The 20,539-nt window shown below is 36.6% G+C and overlaps 1 protein-coding gene across 1 annotated transcript in view; it reads left to right on the top strand.

Moving 5' to 3' along the window:
• The first annotated feature begins 4,496 nt into the window (after positions 1-4,496).
• The window catches only part of npdc1a (neural proliferation, differentiation and control, 1a), a 31,044-nt gene continuing 15,001 nt past the window's right edge, over positions 4,497-20,539 (top strand). The window contains exon 1 of the mRNA XM_077232724.1: positions 4,497-4,856. Within this exon, the coding sequence (XP_077088839.1) occupies positions 4,751-4,856 (106 nt within the window). The 5' untranslated portion in view covers positions 4,497-4,750. The remainder of the gene's footprint in view (positions 4,857-20,539) is intronic.

The raw sequence follows: 20,539 nt of genomic DNA, 5'->3' as shown, positions 1-20,539 counted from the left end.
GGTGATGGTGTAATGGTGTGGGGGATGTTTTCTTGGCACACTTTAGGCCCCTTAGTGCCAATTGGGCATCGTTTAAATGCCACGGCCTACCTGAGCATTGTTTCTGACCATGTCCATCCCTTTATGGCCACCATATACCAATCCTCTGATGGCTACTTCCAGCAGGATAATGCACCATGTCACAAAGCTCGAATCATTTCAAATTGGTTTCTTGAACATGACAATGAGTTCACTGTACTAAAATGGCCCCCACAGTCACCAGATCTCAACCCAATAGAGCATCTTTGGGATGTGGTGGAACGGGAGTTTTGTGTCCTGGATGTACATCCCACAAATCTCCATCAACTGCAAGATGCTATCCTATCAATATGGGCCAACATTTCTAAAGAATGCTTTCAGCACCTTGTTGAATCAATGCCACGTAGAATTAAGGCAGTTCTGAGGCGAAGGGGGGTCAAACACAGTATTAGTATGGTGTTCCTAATAATCCTTTAGGTGAGTGTACATATATATATATATTTATAAAGGTATAATTATAAATGTATATATATATATATATATATATATATATATATATATAAAGGTATAATTATATATGTATATATACAGGTCCTTCTCGAAAAAAAAGCATATTGTGATAAAGTTCATTATTTTACATAATGTAATGATAAAAATTAAACTTTCATATATTTTAGATTCATTGCACACCAACTGAAATATTTCAGGTCTTTTATTGTTTTAATACTGATGCTTTTGGCATACAGCTCATGAAAACCCAAAATTCCTATCTCAAAAAATTTGCATATCATGAAAATGGTCTCTAAACGAGCTATTAACCTAATCATCTGACTCAACTAATTAACTCTAAACACCTGCAAAAGATTCCTGAGGCTTTTAAAAACTCCCAGCCTGTTTCATTACTCAAAACCGCAATCATGGTTAAGACTGCCGACCTGACTGCTGTCCAGAAGGCCATCATTGACACCCTCAAGCAAGAGGGTAAGACACAGAAAGAAATTTCTGAACAAATAGGCTGTTCCCAGAGTGCTGTATCAAAGCACCTCAGTGGGAAGTCTGTGGGAAGGAAAAGGTGTGGCAAAAAACGCTGCACAACGAGAAGAGGTGACCGGACCCTGAGGAAGATTGTGGAGAAGGACCGATTCCAGACCTTGAGGGACCTGCGGAAGCAGTGGACTGAGCCTGGAGTAGAAACATCCAGAGCCACCGTGTACAGGCGTGTGCAGGAAATGGGCTACAGGTTCCGCATTCCCCAGGTCAAGCCACGTTTGAACCAGAAACCGCGGCAGAAGCGCCTGACCTGGGCTACAGAGAAGCAGCACTGGACTGTTGCTCAGTGGTCCAAAGTACTTTTATCGGATGAAAGCAAATTTTGCATGTCATTCGGAAATCAAGGTGCCAGAGTCTGGAGGAAGACTGGGGAGAAGGAAATGCCAAAATGCCTGAAGTCCAGTGTCAAGTACCCACAGTCAGTGATTGTCACAAACACACACGAGGGACAGAAGATCCAAAAGCAGCAGTCTTTTATTTAAAGGGCAATCCAAACTCGTAGTCATCCAGTCCATGCAAGGTTCAATATCCACAAAGGCAGTCCAAAACATAAAATGCAAACAAGACTTAGGCAAAGGAAGGACACAGAAGTGTGAGGACATAAAGTAACGACTCCGTACACATACTAACACAGACAGGGTTCTTCCAAACCTAACGAAACTCACCAATTCACAAAATTATCGGAATGCATAGTTGATATAAAAAATTGGATGACTAGTAATTTCCTACTACTAAATTCTGAAAAAACAGAGATTCTAATTATTGGAAAAAAAACTTCCACACGTAATAACCTAGAATACCGTCTAACACTTGATGGCTGCTCTGTTAAGTCTTCGCCGTCAGTTAGGAACCTGGGTGTGCTCTTTGATACCAATCTTTCATTTGAAAGTCATGTGTCTAGTGTCTGTAAAACCGCATTTTTCCATCTTAAAAATATATCTAAATTACGTCATATGCTCTCATTGACAAATGCGGAACAACTAGTTCATGCGTTCATGACATCAAGGCTAGATTATTGTAATGCTCTACTGGGTGGTTGCCCTGCACGCTTAATAAACAAACTACAGCTAGTCCAAAACGCAGCCGCTAGAGTTCTTACCAGAACCAGGAAGTACGACCATATTAGCCCGGTTCTGTCAACACTGCATTGGCTCCCTATTAAACATCGTATAAATTTTAAAATATTGCTGATTACTTACAAAGCACTAAATGGTTTAGCTCCGCAGTACTTGAGCGAGCTCTTAACGCATTATAGTCCTTCACGTCTATTGCGATCTCAAAACTCCGGCCAGTTGATAATACCTAGAATATCTAAATCGACTGCTGGCGGTAGATCCTTTTCCTATTTAGCACCAAAACTTTGGAACAATCTTCCTAACATTGTCCGGGAAGCAGACACAGTCTGTCAGTTCAAAGCTAGACTAAAAACACATCTCTTTGACCTAGCATTCACATAACACTCTATAGACTTCTATAATTTAATATTAGGCTGCTTAGATTAGGTCAGCCGGAACTGGGAACACTTCCCTCAAATCCTGATGTACTCGTTACATCATAAGAAGAATGGCATCTACGCTAATTTTAGTGTCTTTGTTTATCCCGAGGTTTTCCCGCAGCCTGCCGGATCCAGGCCGTTTCCAGATCTGACGAAGGACTTTCGCCTGGACCCGATGACAATGCAGTGCTGAAGTGCCAACTAGCCTCTCCCTATGGAGGATCCCTATACCACTCTACAGATAAAGAGTTGTGGAATTTTTCGGTTCGCGTACCTACCCAAAGTGATAAGATAAAATAAAAATTCTGCATCAATTTATAGACAAGTAGTTTGTTTAGGCATGGTTTGTAAGGAATTATAAACCTGCGCACATATATTCAAACGCACATAACTATAGAATCAATTCTTAATGCGCATGTGAACGCCATCAGCGTCTATCACAGGTTCACGTTTAAAGTCTGTTTAGAGAGAACGGTGTCGTCTTAGCGGCCCCTAATTTAATAACAAACTATCATTTAGATTGAAGTGAATCAATCAAAACTAACTTTAGCTGGAAAAAACATTTTTCAAGAGCCACTATAAAACCAAACCAATCTCTGTTACCTTAAATTATATCTTTATCTCTGTAAAGCTGCTTTGAAACAATCTACATTGTTAAAAGCGCTATATAAATGAGGATGACTTGACTTGACTTGACAGGGAATATATACACATATCCAACAAGACTAACACAGAACAGCTGGGAACAATGATTACGAGGAACAGCTAAGTGCAATGAACTGATGAGTGACAGTGACAGACAGAATGCTGGGAATTGAAGTCAAAAGTGAAGGACACCGTGAGAACGAGGACCTCTAGTGATAAACAAGGGAACACAACCAAACACTGTGACAGTGATGGTCTGGGGTGCCATGTCAGCTGCTGGTGTTGGTCCACTGTGTTTTGTCAAGGGCAGGGTCAATGCAGCTAGCTATCAGGAGATTTTGGAGCACTTCATGCTTCCATCTGCTGAAAAGCTTTATGGAGATGAAGATTTCATTTTTCAGCACGACCTGGCACCTACTCACAGGGCCAAAACCACTGGTAAATGGTTTACTGACCATGGTATTACTTTGCTCAATTGGCCTGCCCACTCTCCTGACCTGAACCCCATAGAGAAACTGTGGGATATTGTGAAGAGAAAGTTGAGAGGCGCAAGACCCAACACTCTGGATGAGCTTAAGGCCGCTATCGAAGCATCCTGGGCCTCCATAACACCTCAGCAGTGCCACAGGCTGATTGCCTCCATGCCACACCGCATTGAAGCAGTCATTTCTGCAAAAGGATTCCCGACCAAGTATTGAGTGCATAACTGAACATAATTATTTGAAGGTTGACCTTTTTTGTATTAAAAACACTTCTTTTATTGGTCGGATGAAATATGCTAATTTTTTGAGATAGGAATTTTGGGTTTTCATGAGCTGTATGCCAAAATCATCAGTATTAAAACAATAAAAGACCTGACATATTTCAGTTGCTGTGTAATGAATCTAAAATATATGAAAGTTTAATTTTTATCATTACATTATGGAAAATAATGAACTTTATCACAATATGCTAATTTTTTTAGAAGGACCTGTATATATATATATATATATATATATACACACACACACACACACACACACACACACATATATATATATATATATATATATATAGCGCTGTATACATATGTATATAGGCCTAATATAGGCAACACATGAGAAAGAAATTGATTGCTCCCTAACAATTTGCATGTGCCAACTTTTATACAAAAAATTGTATACTAAAAACCTCTGTTCTTTTGTTATTAATAGAATGTGTTCCCTCACCTGAGAGAAGAAGCACCGACGTCAGAGCAGCGTCATTGCGTCACGAGCTCATTCATACTCCTCGCGCTGCTGCATGTAGCTGTTGTAATCTCTCGTGTAGCGTGTCTATCAGCGGAGGTCCTCCTTCATCTACTCCTCCTCCCTCCTCAATCTCTCTCTATCTTTAGCTCTGTACCACACGGGCAGCGGCTTAACGCTCTTAACTTGAGTTGACATTTTCAGTCGGGCCGGTTTGTCTCTCTCAATCGTGTACGTCCAACTGACCCACACAGATAAAGGAATGACACTCTGGAGCCTTTATCTGCTGTCCTGGGCTTGAGAACAGCAGTGAAGGATGTTGTTTTACCCGAGTCGGAGCGCACGGCGAGCCCGGGCCTCCCTCCTCTTACCCGGGGTCTTGATCTGCGCAATCCTTGCCAACGTCGGTGCGAGAATGCAGGGTAAGTGTCTGCCTGTATGGTGGTAGCTCTTATTTAGTGTGTGTGTATATATATATATATATATATATATATATATATATATATATATATATATATATATATATATATACAAATAGTATTAATAATAGCCTATATAATAATCAACTTAATATGTAATTTATAATATGTGATAGGCCAATGAAAATTGTATTTAAAGTGGTTAAAATGCTATTTTAATTTAATGTTATCCTACATCATTGATTTCCAAAGCTGATTGTGAATTTAAGTATTTTTATACTTGTGAATTGCTTTAGTTTAGACGTGCGGGTTATTCTTTATTACACTTTTGTAGTTGTAGATACAGTATGCTAATTGGAATAAACGGGGTTCAGACTGTCTCCTAATCCGGTTGAACAAGTGGAGAAACAACGAGAAATTAGTTGATATTGACTTAACATTTAATGTAGGTCTTTAATGTAGGGCTATTTGAATGCTTCTAACATGATGTTTAAATTGCAATGCCAAAGCCAACATATTCATTATTGATGTACAGAGTACTGATTATACTTGTACATTACATTTTAGTTTTACTTAATTAAATGTGATGTGGGAGAGACAGTTGCTTTTAGTTGAACTTAAACATTTTAATTTTAGCTTTGGTGGAAGTTAACTTAATATTGCATTTTTGTTAAAAAAAATGTCTTCGCTAAAATTAGTATTAGATCTTGCAATAATTGGCAAACCTGGTACCATAGTTAAAAAAAAATCAGCTGCTTTTGTCGTAATACATTCTTTATTAAATTTTATTCATCTTATGCATTTATGTAGTAAATACTTTCATCCAAAGCGCTCTTATTCAGCATCTGCTGTTCCATTTGCAATACTGTAAATATGTTATAAGGAAGTCCATATATTTTCGCTCCTTTGTTCTATGCTCATCGAGCCCGTGTCTGATTGATTTCTCGAATGTTCATTGTAATAGTCTAAGAGGTTCATTGTGGACTGTGTGAGCTGGAATGTGGGATGTGAGTGCAGCAATTATGGAGAACATGAGCAGAGATTATCAAGTTTCTTTTTCAGACCCCTTTGGGAATTACAACAGCTGGACTCTGGCACAATACTCTCTCACAATCGCACAATCATTGACACACATCTGCACGCTGAGCACCCCTGAGACTTATTTCGTGTTATCCAGCAACTGAATATCAAATAAAAGATCAAAATAATTCTTTATATTTATATATGCACTTATTTTATCCAACCTAGAATTTTACCAAAACATGCCCAAAAGGCTAACAATGGAGATTTTGCTCCCTTCTTTTTCTCTTTCTCTCTCTTATCTCATCTCCTATTGCCGTTAATGTGTGCTTATGTATGTTTTCCATTGTAGATTGTTTGTTTTTCACTATAGCGTGTGACTTCTGAAAAGAGCTGCCACGTTTAGTGTGAATCCCCCCCCTCAGGCTGTTTTTATCTGTCATTATCTGATCGACACAGAACAGTATGTCAAATTTCACAGAGAAAGACAGATCTGTGGATAGAGCCGCTAGCCATGCAGTAATTTCACAGATGGTGACCAGAGCGTGTGAGGATAATATAATCAGGCCTGTTTCGTGCAGGTGAATAAAGCAACCACTTGGTCTGCTTGTTTGAGGAGCACTTTTATGAATATCATTAGTTAATCTCAGTGGCGTAGTGGACTTCTGAAACTAGTAGTAATGGAAAGTAGTCCTATAAGTCCTCATTCTAAGTAGGATTTTTCTTGTTCAAAGCAAATTCAAGTTCCTTTTCCATAGTTTTCCACAGTGTACGAAACCTATGAAACACCATTTGGTTAGACCTGGGACAATCAACAAGCAGCTACAATTATCATATTTTATGTTTATGTTAACATTCTATTCACAGACATAGTCACATTGGAAGTCTCATCAGTTTTATTTATATTTATATTATATTTATTTTATTTAATGTTATACATTTTATCAGTATTATTTATGTACTTGTGTAGTATTATTCATATTTTGGATCAACCTTTATTTTTATATTTTCAGTTGTATTTTTGTTAAATTTTTTGTAATTCTTTTGACAGTTGTATTTTTTTTAAAATATATTTCTGTTTATCTTTATTTTTATTTCAGTTGTAGTTTTAGTAATTTAAGTAACTTCAACTTACTTTTTTTTAGTTAGGGTTAGGTAACTTTTAATTAGTTGCCTAGGCAACACTTTTTAAAATAGTTTTAGTTGAATTAACAGTAACTGATCACATTGACGTGGAAATCAGGCAATCATTGTGCTGTAGAGAACATTTTCTTGAAGAAAATGGCCCCGGTTAATCAATACCCAATTTCATTTGATAATTCAAACTTGTACTATAGTCATACAACTTGCTCAAAACACGGAAATGTTTAACGTTTTTGAGTCAGGTTTGAGGTACAACACGGCTATGTCCTGAGCCCTTATTATTTTCACTTGTTAACGGTTAATTACTCTCTTTTAAACCTGCTTTGGTAGAATTAAGTGGTAGCCTGGAAAATAGGCCTTTTAGTCTGCACAATAGCGTATCTGAAGAACACTTTAAGTGCTTTGTTAGACGCTCAAACTTGAAATCTGAACCTTAAAATGCCCCCTTCAACCTGCTCCACATAGAGCTCAGGATAAAAGAGATATAAGAAAGAGAACTTGCTGTTCCACATAGTGGGAAAAATCTCTTTCTGTTACACTGCAGTTCTCGTCACATCTCGCTTCGTAATGCACTTACATAAAATGGTTTTGGGTGGTTTTAGGTGTCTGAGTGCTTCATTGCTCTCTTCTGAGTTGATGGAGTGGATTGAGAAAAGGTTAGCTGCGTTGCTGTAGTAACTGCCGAATTGGATCCTGCTCTTGCTGTCTCAGGGGAATATGAGGATCTAAGACTCTACAGAGATCTTGAAACAGCCTGTTGTTGCCACAATGATGATTTGCAGAGCGCACATTGAGAGCAGCGGCTTATCTCTGCAGCAGTTCCCTGAACAAGGCCACATGCTCTTTACAAACCTCGCCGTGTGAGAACGAAGCAGCTGCGCCCATATTATCTGTATTCTGATGGGTGAGACTCAAAATTTGTACTTCTTATGCATTTAAGGCAGAAACAAACATGATGTACGTGTTTAAATATGCACTAGAATATCCAAACAAACCCTTGAGTGTTCATTAACATACTGCAAACATTCACCCTTAAGTCTTCCCACAGTGAGTACACACAGGTTGCCGAATTGGTTTGCGGAAGGCACATTTAGATCAGCTGAGACTTACACTTTGTTCTGTACTGTACGGAAACTTTGTGGGCCACAAGGGTGGTTTGTGATTGTGTCTTAATGTGGCTATTGAAAGATGTGGGCGTAAATTTGCGTTCTCATTTCCTGTGGTCCACTACATTTCTCTCACTAATGAGGGTGTGTGTCATTGTTCAGTTTTTTTAATGATAATTAGGATCTGAGCCAGGCAGACTATAAAAGAGACCCTCAGACTCTTGAAGCGCAGTCTGATGTAACACAAACTATTTTTGTGCTTAATCCTTGAGAATTTTCCACACACATTTGTTGACTTCTATTTTGGTTTTATAACTGTTTACATTTAGATAGTAAGTAATAATGAGGATTTGTAAAACAGTATATTTATCAAAACTGAATAAGCTGGTTTCAGGTTCCACAACCAAATGTTTGTCTGCTTTTGAATGGCTGTTAAATTGTAGTCATTTGTTGGATGATCCCTTGTAAGTGTCCATCTGTATTCACGTTTCTTTTTCTGTACAAGTCTTCCCTGTGGAATGTGTTATAGCCTACCTAGAAATTCCCACAATCAAACATTGTATTGCTCTAGAATGTAACTATTCAAATGATTCTTCAATCAACCGCTATCAGTTACTCAAATGTGCAAATGAAGTGTGGAAACCTGGATACTCTACTACACTTTTCTACTGGCATTTATTCACATGATTAATTAAACAAAATGTATTGGGATATATATACATATATACCAATTATATATATAATCTATATTAGTGTTGTCACGATACTAGAATTTCTAACTTCGATACGATACCTTGAAAAATATCGATATTCGATACCATTTTCGATACCACAGAGAAAAAAACTGCCACAATATAAAGGGGGTCTTTTTTTATTTAAAGCTAAATATAACAAGTCTAGAACATGACAATGAGGTATATTTTACATGAACAAAAATGTCCTGAGTTTTATCTGTTAATATTTTTTCATTGGACCAGAGCTAACATGATCTGTTGTGTTTTTATTACCTACTGTTATCAAAGATTAAAATATACTGTAACAAATGCATTGTTCATTGGTCATAAATGCTGGTTAATACATTAACATAATTTGATGAACAGTTTTAAACGCAAACGTGTGTGCATCACACAATGCTCACTGGATCGGCATGAAGTCAAGACACCTTTATTTATATATTGCTTTTAACAATACAGATTGTGTCAAAACACTTAACAGTATCAAATTGGAGGATAGAGTGTCAGTAATGTATAATAAGATTAAACATTCAATTTTCAGTTAAAGGCATTTCATTATTGAATTCAGAGATGCCATTGTCTAGCTCAGTTTAGTTTAATTAGTATCTGTGTAATCAAATTGATGATAATCGCTAATGAAGGCAAATTGCAGAATAAAATAATAATTTTTGAATAAAGTTAAATAGACACAAGTTAATTTACATTTGACCACAGTTACAATATTTACTTGTCTATGATTCCTGAGTAAGATTATGTTAACTTTAAGAGTTACGGTGAAAAAACGAGACAACACAGACTCATATCAACAACAATACTAGGCCATCTTGGTTAATGTTTCAGAAAAGTTAAAATGGGATTTCATCTTTTAGGATTTTTTTTAGCAGTGGGGGCAGGTCTGTCCAAACAACAAACACCCCTGATGCTGAGCATATATGCTGCTAAATGGTACGCTACCCCTGGAGCTGTTCCTTAAGTCTGTTTTCACCTATAAAATATTTTTTAAAAATTTGTGATGTGAGGGATATTGATAGTCAAACAATCTTTTGGGTGCCCGCAGCCCTCTCGCAGTGTGAAGCGCGTGTCCGCGCTATTCTCCGACATGCCTTCCGAGGTGTTCTTGTCGATCAACCAAAGCCGGTCGCGGGGGCGCCGCACTCGCCATCTTTCCATTCACTTTTGCTATTTAACCAGAGCGAATGAGACGTGCGCGTGTGGCGTTTGTCAACGCGCCTTTGGAGAGTGACGCTCGGCTAGTATCGATTCTTCGGGAAATTAGTATTGGTAGGGCTACCGTTCAGATATTTCAGTATCGATATTTATCGAAATATCGATATTTTTAACAACACTAATCTGTATATATAAAATACATGTTTATTCAAATATATTTAAATACAAGTTTATTTAAATATATTACACATATTTTTATATACAATAAATATTAAATATTTATCAAAGTATTCTGAAAGAAAATATGTTTCCACAAAAATATTAAGCAGCACAACTGCTTTCAAGATTTATAATAATAGTTGATAATAAGAAAGTTTCTTGAGCAGCAAATCAGCATATTAGAATGATTTTTGAAGGACCACGTGACACTGAAGACTGTAATCTTCAATGCTGATAATTCAGCTTTGCATCACACAAATATATTATTATACCATTGTATTATCACATTCTTACTATGATATTCACGTTTGGCATTTGAGAGTCCCAGCTTGTTTGTGCAAAATGTTACCTAGTCATGATTACCGACCCGTTCATGTGCCCCGCAACGTGGTGGGTGTTAGCCGGACAGTTTCCATAGCAGCAGAAATAGTAGTCCATTCCCATGAAGTTAATAAGTAAAGAGAGTGAGAAAGAGACAAATGGATGGAAGCAGGTGAGCACATAGGAGTGTCTCACAGAAATGACTCTGAAGGTCTATTTTCAGATCAAGGATATTTTATTGAGATTGAAGGCATATTTGTTTACGCACAATGCATCGGACATTAATGATACATCAAATTGTGTGGTATTGCTGTTTAAATTGATGAAAACAGGTGAAAGAATCCCTTAGATTTACATGGAAGGTGATACCCAAGCCGCATCTAAAGCCCAGAATATTATCGAAACTTGGCGGTGAGTTTGTTTTACTTGGACCAGGAAGCAAACACCCAGAACACCTAACCTGTGAACACCTTGACTAGTGGTGCCTAAACACACAGCGAATTTTGCATTTACAGGCATTTCATCAGGAAATGTAAAGTCTAGGTTAATAATATGACTTTATGAGATTAAGATCTGAAGCATGTGAATCTGCAGGCATGGAAGAGAGCCAGTTTAAACAGGGAAAAGAACTGGCACTTAGCTTGACTTTAGGTAGAGCAACAGGATGTCCACACAATGGTAGTTCTCCCTTATCCATCCACTTTCCTGTTCATGGCTCTCCTATCACAACTGCAAGTTTATTCTTAAAGGGATAGTTCACCCAAAAATTTCTTTCTTCTGCTAAACACAAAAGATATTTTGAAGAATATGGGTGAGCAAACGGTTTATGGACCCCAGTGATTTCTATAGTATATCTTTCCCCCGATACCTTGGAAGTAATTTAAGCCCAACTGTTTGGTTACCCATATTCTTCAAAATATCTTCTCTTGTGTTCAGCAGAAGAAAGAAAATAATTCAGGTTTGGATCAACTTAAGGGTGAGTAAATGATGACCAAATTTTCATTTTTGGGTGAACTATCCCTTTAACAGTTTTTTTTTTTTTAAACATTTGTGGCCGCTTATGATGCACATCCTACCTCACGAAGTAAGTGGAATCTGTCAAGATTGCCACGTAAGTGTGTCTCTGTTCTCGTGCTGCAGTTCTGTGCTGATGTTGGCTTCCTTCCAGCTCAGAGCTCGGTTAATGATTTCTGAGCCAGCAGCAGATGGTTAGAAATATTCATTTTTAATCCAGCTTTATGCTGGTCTTTCTTATGTAATCGTGTGCACTTTTCCTTGGCACCGCAAATGACCAGAGATGTTTAGAAAAAATCTGATTCTCCAACAGCTTCCTGGGAGGATCACATCTATTGGAGGTTTTGACATTTTTTATATATGTTTTTTTAGGAATATTACAGATGAGTTCGTAAAAAAAAGGACACGGAACAAGGTCCATCTAACTCAGCCTGTAAAGAGCTACATTTAGCCTTAGATGTTATATGAATATGGTCCCTGAAGCACAGGTTTTATCAGCTGACAATTTAAAAAGAAAAGTAAAACATTATAAGCACAAATACAAATTTACTTTTTAAACTGGTGTTTTTGAAAAAATGTTTATTCACTGTTTAAATTAAAACATGTATGAAAACGTGTATGATATTCCTTTTAAAATTATGTTTTAATAGATTTGATTATTATGATTTTAAAAAGTACATCTTACTACAATTTCTTTCATAATTTCTTCGGGTTACTTTCTCTCTACAAACTTTTATTTTGGTGGGTTGTAATAAAGACATTTGAGTTTCTGTGTGTTTTTATAAACTATTATTATTATTATTAGGCCTTCTTTATATTTTCTTCAAGTTATACCAAACTTTTATGTTGACAGGTTGTCATGAAGACTTTAAAGTTTGTGAGTGTATATGATACGACTGAATGAAGATAGTTTTATCAAATGAAATGGTAAAATTCTTGTGAAGTGACTCTCATAAAAGCTCTGCGATGATGTTCAAATGTCTGCATGTCCTCCTCATAGACGCTGAAAACACCACAAGTGTGTCACGCGCGCTTCAGTGTGTAGTAGAGAACACATTGAGCGCTCATTCACAGAGACACGCAGAACATGCAGTTTATTTCAATAGCAGTCTTTTTGAGCTTTAATATTCATAGACACTAGTACATATCGAGATTTGATTCATTGTACACGCCTACTTTTTTAATTCCAAAATGGCCAAATTCTGTGACCAAAGCGGAACGCTTTGCTAAGTTACATTTGTGACTGGATTCGGCGATTCGATACGTGTCGCTGTGCAAACACAGACGGGGTGAATTTATGAATGAAAGTTCTGTAACAAAACGATGTTGTTACGAATCCTCACGCTTTTTTAAGTGGGTATACGGAAATCCTTGACCTTTCCTAGTGGGTTTACGGCGTATACCTGCGTATCACGTATAGAATACACCACTGACTTTAAGTTTGTTTCAGAACAATGATATCCACTGCTTCCACTCTTGCCTTCCTTTTCAAGGTTTACATGTGTCATGCAGGATTGTAAACACAAAGGGCCATCTCACTTCTATTAGTGGGTCCTTCAGAGAATCCAAATCTAATTATAAGTGGTCTGTCAGGATTGAGTTCGATCAGTGTTATGTCGTTGATATTTTGATGAGCGGAGATGGACTGACTGATCTGGGCGATTAAAGTCTCTCGTCCATCCAGAAACTCTACAGCTTCAGATAAATAGTCAGTGAGGCCTGTTAGCTAAAACAATAGGGTCCTACACAAAAGCAGATATTTTGAAAGAGGTCTCACTGTTTTTTTGTCCATGCAATAAAAGTCAATTGGGTCCAGAGTTGTTTTTAAAACCCCACTGACGTTCATTGTATGACAAAGTTCTTCAAAATATCTTCTTTTTGTGTTTCACAGGGGGGAATGCCATACAGGTTTGGAACGACATGTGGGTGATGAAATCATGACAGAATGTTTCTTTTTTTGGGTGAACTACCCCTTTAAGATCAGTTTACTGATGTTGTGTAAGTGTACTGCAAGGGTAAAAGATTCAGCTTAATGACACTGAAGTCAAGTAGTTACTGGGATCGAATTATATTCAATGCGGTGTAGTTTAAAAAAAACCTGTTGCTTCCAAATTCCATCCTTATTTTCAAGCACAGCTTGAGCTTGTGGTTGGTTGTGTAAATGAATGTCCATGACCGGCTGGAGGTGGGCGGCCCAGCAGGGTGTTTAGAAGAATATGCATCTCTCACATGCACACGTACAGTTGCACCTCATTAGTCAGTTAATCTCAGTTCTCGTGACTCCTCGTCCAGATTTAAAAGCAATCTGGTGGTGTTTTATGAATACTAATGAGGGATGATGATGATGACTAGTGATAAGCAGAAATCAATACATATTTAGCAGCTGGAGGGTAAGCAACACCTAATAAAGATTACAGTCATGATATCGTCAAAGCTTATAAACCTTACAGGGATCGATCCAGGCATCTTCCAGTTAGTTAAACCGTGCGCCACACCACCAGCACACATTTGAAGAGAAAGATATTGATTTTTATTTGCAGATCAATGTATAAACACGCATAGTGAGAAAGAAAAACTTTCCCTTTTTTTTTTTTACTCTATTGTATTTTTGGTGTAAAATCAGTCAGTAAGATCCAAACCAGGCAGATGCCAGCATATTGTGTGACAGATCTTGATTATGTTGAGCCTGTACAGTTCATAATAATATTATACATATGGACATACTGTAGTGTTAAAAATTTTGGTATCAGGCTGGTTTTTCTGTAAAGAAATTACTACTTTTATTTAGCAAAGATACATTAAATTGATAAAGAAAAATTACATTAAAGACATTTATAATGTTACAACAGATTTCTGTTTCAAATAATGTTGTTCTTTTGAAATTTCTTTTCATGAAGGAATCCTACTTCCAAAACAGTTTCCAAAAATATTAAGCAGCTCAACTGTTTACGTTTTTAATTAGGAATATTTCCTATATTCCCCCATCTAAACTTCTCATGGAAAGTTTCCGGAAATTTTCCACCCATTTGCACTAATTAGAACATAGACACACATGTATTCTATGTAGATTACTGCTGTGGCGTATGCAAGCATTTGCCTTGACAGGGCACTTCTACCCTTTTATAACAGCTCCTTTTTTGTTGCCTGGAAACACACAGGAGATCTGTCAATATAAAAATGTGACTGTAAAAGCAAAGAAAAGCTTTCAGTATTTAGTTGTATGTGCACTTGAACAAATTACTTAAGTCTGTCTTACAAGATACACACAATTAGTTGTTTCACAGTTCAGCTGAGCTCCAGTCTCCATTAAGAATGAGCCGTTAGAACAGAGAGTGAATGATTGTTTGATGATGCTTCACGCTCATTTAAATTATTCAGGATGGAATGCGTCAGGTTGATACTCAGCGTTGAGTTCCCAGTACTGACGTCCGCCAGATGATGTCAGAGTGACAGATAGCGATCCACTCATCATAGAACATTGAAGCGCTTATTCATGGCAGCTGAAAATGAACAGACATTTTGCTTGGAGTGTCTGTTTGGGCTCTGGAAGTAGAAATCCTGGTCATTTTCTCTATACAGAAATGGCTTTTTATCATATTTCATTTTAAGGAACATCATCGCATGAGTTCAGGTTGTTAAGTAAATGTCAGTGCTTGGTAGTAACTGATTACATGTAATCTGGATTAAGTAATTAGATTCTAAAAATTAGTACTTGTTGGATAAATTAGATGAATTATATTTTAAACCGCTCATATCATAATCAGACTGCAGTTATTTTGATTGATTACATTACATATTATTCACACAATGGCACAATGGTTATATTCATTGATAATAATTATAGATTCTCCCTAAGTCTTTGTCATGTTTTAATTTCTCCTATCCAAAAAAAAAAGCATATAATTAATTTATCTACATTCAGAAAGTCTTTTAGTTTTGTGGAATTGCACACACACAGACGAGTCACTAGTCAGGTGGTTATAATTACATGGAAAATTGGGCGGCCACAAAGCATTTGATCACAGGATTTCCAGAAATCATTTCACTTTTGGTTTCTCAACATTGCATATCGAATCAACTTCCGGAGAACATTTTTAATTAATATATTATTTGAAGGAATTATCAGTCAAGTCATTTAACCATGCATTGCTATGTCTTTTGAAGCTAATGTCTTTTAACATTGTTTTTTTTATTTTATATACATTTTTATGATTTATTTAATTATTAGATTTTCATAAAACTCAAAAAACCCTTGCAGTTCTTTCATGAACTCCAGTCTGGGAAACCATGACATTATTTAATGTTTAATGCACTTCATTATTGATAACGAATAATGGAATATATTTTCTTTCTCTTTGTATTTGTATATCAATAATAAGCTACAATATTAACATGTTGCTGGGTCAAAAGTAATCAAAAGGTTTTTGGATTATATTACATAAAATGTGTAATATAATAGATTAGGGTACTTGCTAAATATTTTGTCATGTAATTTGGAGCAATGGTGTATGCTTCTGCAGAACCCATAAGTATAAGATTTTAAAAATAGATTTCCTGGTGAAGTAATAAGGGTTATTAATGACTCAATTTCATTATTGGTTTCTATAAAGCAAATTGGCTGATTCCCAATGTAATGGAGAAATACAATACATTTTAATTACAGCAAATGAGATGTGTATTAAATGAATTAAATGAATTTATTTTATAATATTTACTCAGAATTCAAAAAAGAATTATAATAATTGAAAACAGAAGATGTGCACCATCTTGTGACCTAAGATGCCTTCATCTACAGCATGGTTATAATTTACTAAAACTATATTTAAAAAAAACATACTTGAAATAAAATATTAAAAATGTATATTTTAGCTAGTTTCCAAGACAACATTTCTAATTTTTTTAAGCACTATAATAACTAATCCTAAATAAAATGAAAATAAATAACGATATATACATACTTTTAAGCAATAAAGTACAAGAGGCCATGCTGTATTGTATCTGTATTCACATGCTGCATTCACGACATGTCGTAATTGCCATAATTTCGAGATGACAACATATGACGTTCAGCTGTTATATGCTGGAATAATGCGTTTATATGGCAAAACTATCAATTTCTAAATAAGTCTGCAGCTTGGTACAAGCTATTGTCTATGGTACAATAGAGCTCCCTGAAAACTCTTGTTCTTATGGTAATCATCACATGACGTGAACGCACCTACAGTCACGGATGAAAGGGCATTGTTAGTGCCTGCAACCTCTTCAGCCTTGACTGTTAACAATACGGCACACCTCGAGTACCTTATTGCTTTTACAAAACAGATAAATGTGTTAATATGTTACTTTTTTAAGTAAAGGTGCGTTCACGGCTTGCCGGAACTTGTAAAAAAGCATTAGGCCTACTTGGCATGAACGCATCATAAATCATTATATTCTTCTGAAAAATAGTCCCTGAATGTGAGACAAAACAGCAAGAGGATGTTGCTAGATGTAACGACTCATCTGATGTAGCTCAAATAAAACTGGGAACTGGTCTCACACTCTAATATTTTCTCACACACGTACAAATGGAAACAAGTGATATCAAATGTAATCATATGCATATGTAAAATAACGTGATCATCAACATTAAACACCATATAAGCCAAAACTGCCTAATGTTACTGAATGAAATGTCGACCCAGGAAGAGTAGTAGGCTACTGTGAAGCTCCTGGGGTGTTGATTGTTTTTGCCCAAAATGCTGCTTTATTTATGTTGCATATTCAAGGGTTGATTAAAAAAAAAGAATGCATGAAGCTAGAATAAAATGTTACATTACAACAAAAAATGGCCATCAAATTTTTGTGAAAATAAAAAACGCTGGCGCTGACTGGCAGTTTTTTTGAGAACGCTGTGCTGGGAAAGAGTTAAAGAGTTATAAACCGTGAACTAAGTCAATCAGCTATGAGGTGAATCACAACACTTCAAACTTTGATTTGAAGCAAAAACGTTTTTGTAAATCGGACAAAAAGACAGTTTTAGTGAGGGAAAGAACTACCATGAAGCATTTAAAAACGATAGAGAAATAAACTACTCATTGATTATATGTATAAGACATATATATGTATATAAAAACAAACATGTAAGTATTTTGAAAGCGTAGGTTGATCGACTTGATTATGTAATTCGCAGTGCTTCATGGTAGTAGCGGGGCTAAAAAGTTATTAAGGAGCGTGTCACTTTTTTAACTCTGATTGGTGTAATTTTCTCTACAGCACTATGTGTAATTAAGTTTTTTTGCCAGGAATTCCACAGTTAAACACGATTATTCTAAAAATCAGCTGGACTAATGTGGTCTGACGGCTTTGGCAGAAGCAAATACCATCATTTATCAACGTAATAGCTCACTGTAGGTCTGAGCTATGTTTAAAGGTTTATAAGTTATCGTTCAAAATCAATTTCCTTTTGGAGAAAAAGAAATTAAGTTTTTACCTCCGGAACTGAACAGTTGCACTATATAGCCTTTCTTTATCAGAAAATAAAACACAGCTACTGGCCAATCAGCATCAAAGACCAGAGCTATCAGTTTTATATATATAAAAATGACACAAACACAACAAAATTAACAGAAACTATAATAGTACATCAATGATTCTAAAACAACACTGATCCAGAAGGAAATCCACAAGCACGATCACAGCACACACACCTGCTGCTGACCCAGTTTTCTTCTGTAGCCTCCACTGAGAGCAGAGCACCCCCACTGAGAGAATTAGACAGAAAATTGAGGGATTTATAGAGAATAGGAGCACATGGAGAAAAGTATCATTGAAGAGAGGGAGCTGAGATTATGATTGCGACCGATTTGAGTCATTCAAGCGCATTTGTGTCTCTGACTTCTAATCGTTAGAGAATCAGAGTCAGTCAAGGGTATGAGACGCATTGAATTCAATAGCATTGATGTCATTGGGTACTTTATTCACCATTACCATTGAATGTTTTTCAGGCTTCAAGGAATTTTCAGTTACAATGCAAGTTAAGCTCTATCGACAGACACCTACGTCAAACCCTAATTTTCTGTCCTTGCATGTATCATGCAAAAGTTACCAGTTGTAAGTGGTTTGCTGGCTTTACATGATCATGACAAGTTGAAATATATGTACATACATACATACAGTATACGTGTGTGTGTGTGTGTGTGTGTGTGTGTGTGTGTGTGTGTGTGTGTGTGTGTGTGTGTGTGTGTGTATGCACATACAGTGCCTAGCATAAGTGAACACACCCATGCTAAAGTTGACTGAAAAGAGGAATAAAAAATCATCTTTTGGAAATTGATCTTAATGCCTTAATTTAAAAAATGAGGAAAAATCCAACCTTTATGGACACCAATTTTCTTTGTGAACTAATAATGTATCGTAAATAAAAAAATGTTCTTCCTTAAAATTAGAGCCCGACTGATATGGATTTTTGGGGGCAGATGACGATACCGATAAAAAAAGCCTGATACAGATATATCGGCTGATATTATTTGTGTACATTCTTGATGGCAGAATGAGCTTTAACACTGTCTACACCGGACGCGGCCGTTATTGCTCATGTTGCAACATGTGTTTACCATAGACGCGAGAAAGCGCCCGTTACAAAGCAGAACGAGGCATCAGTTTACTGTCAATGTTTCATCAATATATTGCCTGGATTTAATAAATAAAAAATAAATATAGCAGACAATATAATCAGGACTTCTCAGCTGTAGGCCTACGCTTGTAATAGTCACAAGCTCACACAATACGTGACAGAGGCTGGTAGCAGAGAAATCAATTCTGTGAATTACACGGCGCAAATCAAAAGTAATGGGCTACTACCCACCGGATGAAGAAGCGTTGGCTCTCAACAGAACATAAAATATTCATTTTATTTTTCGAGTTCGCATTTATGAGGAAAAAACAATGTTATGGACATGACCGCTCTGAAAGCGGCACTAAAGTGCTTTAAAACTTTCACAGAGACCTCGAACAGAAAGCACAAAGCCTTTCATTAAAGTAAATTTCGTTTTGTATTAATTGTATCTTAATTTTAATCAATGTTTCATCAACCAATTGCCTGGATTTAATAAATAAGAAGTAAATATAGTGGACAATAGAACAATTCAAAACGACAGACTGCTCTCTGCTTATATAATCCGTATGAAATGTGCATTTCTCTCTGGCGCATTCAAAGATCGCTAGTCTGCATCGTCAACTTCATCTTTGCAGCCCACAATGACTGAAAACACTTAATTAAAATGTCTCCTTGCTATATTTGATGTATTCATATAATTGCTTTTGCCAGTTCTTTGTGACAGCTGTTAGGTGCTTTATTGTCAGCGCCACCCTTACATGTATCACCGTACGCCGCATTTTTTTAAATATTAATTTATCGGCCATTTTAAATGCGATGCCGATAGTTATGAAAATGCCTAATATCGGCCGATAATATCGGCTCGCCGATATATCGGTCGGCCCCTACTTAAAATACAGGGTGCATAAGTCAGGACACCCCTATGTTAATTCCTATAGAGGCAGGCAGATTTTTATTTTTAAAGGCCAATTGTTTCATGGATCCAGGATACTATGCATCCTGATAAAGTTCCCTTGGCCTTTGGAATTAAAATATCCCCACATCATCACATTCCCTTCACCATACCTAGAGATTGGCATGGTTGTATTTCAGTTAGTCTAATAGCTGGTTTGATTTGCGTTGAGAGATGATCTCATGGAAAGTGCCCCATGCCAATCTCTAGTAGGTGAAGGGTGTGTGATGATGTGGGGCTATTTTAATTCCAAAGGCCAAGGGAACTTTATCAGGATGCATATTATCCTGGATCCATGAAATAACTGGCCTTTAAAAATCAAAATCTGAATTCTATTAAAAATTCATAGATCAAGATCAGTTTCCAAAAGATGATTTTTTTATTCCTCTTTTTAGTCAACTTTAGTATGGGTG

The sequence above is a fragment of the Siphateles boraxobius genome, unplaced genomic scaffold (assembly GCF_051911475.1).
Source record: "Siphateles boraxobius isolate OS27281-9 unplaced genomic scaffold, OSU_SipBor_1 18, whole genome shotgun sequence".
Classification (NCBI taxonomy): Eukaryota; Metazoa; Chordata; class Actinopteri; order Cypriniformes; family Leuciscidae; genus Siphateles; species Siphateles boraxobius.
Note: the sequence above shows the minus strand (reverse complement) of the source record. Positions and strands in the feature narration are given on the sequence as shown.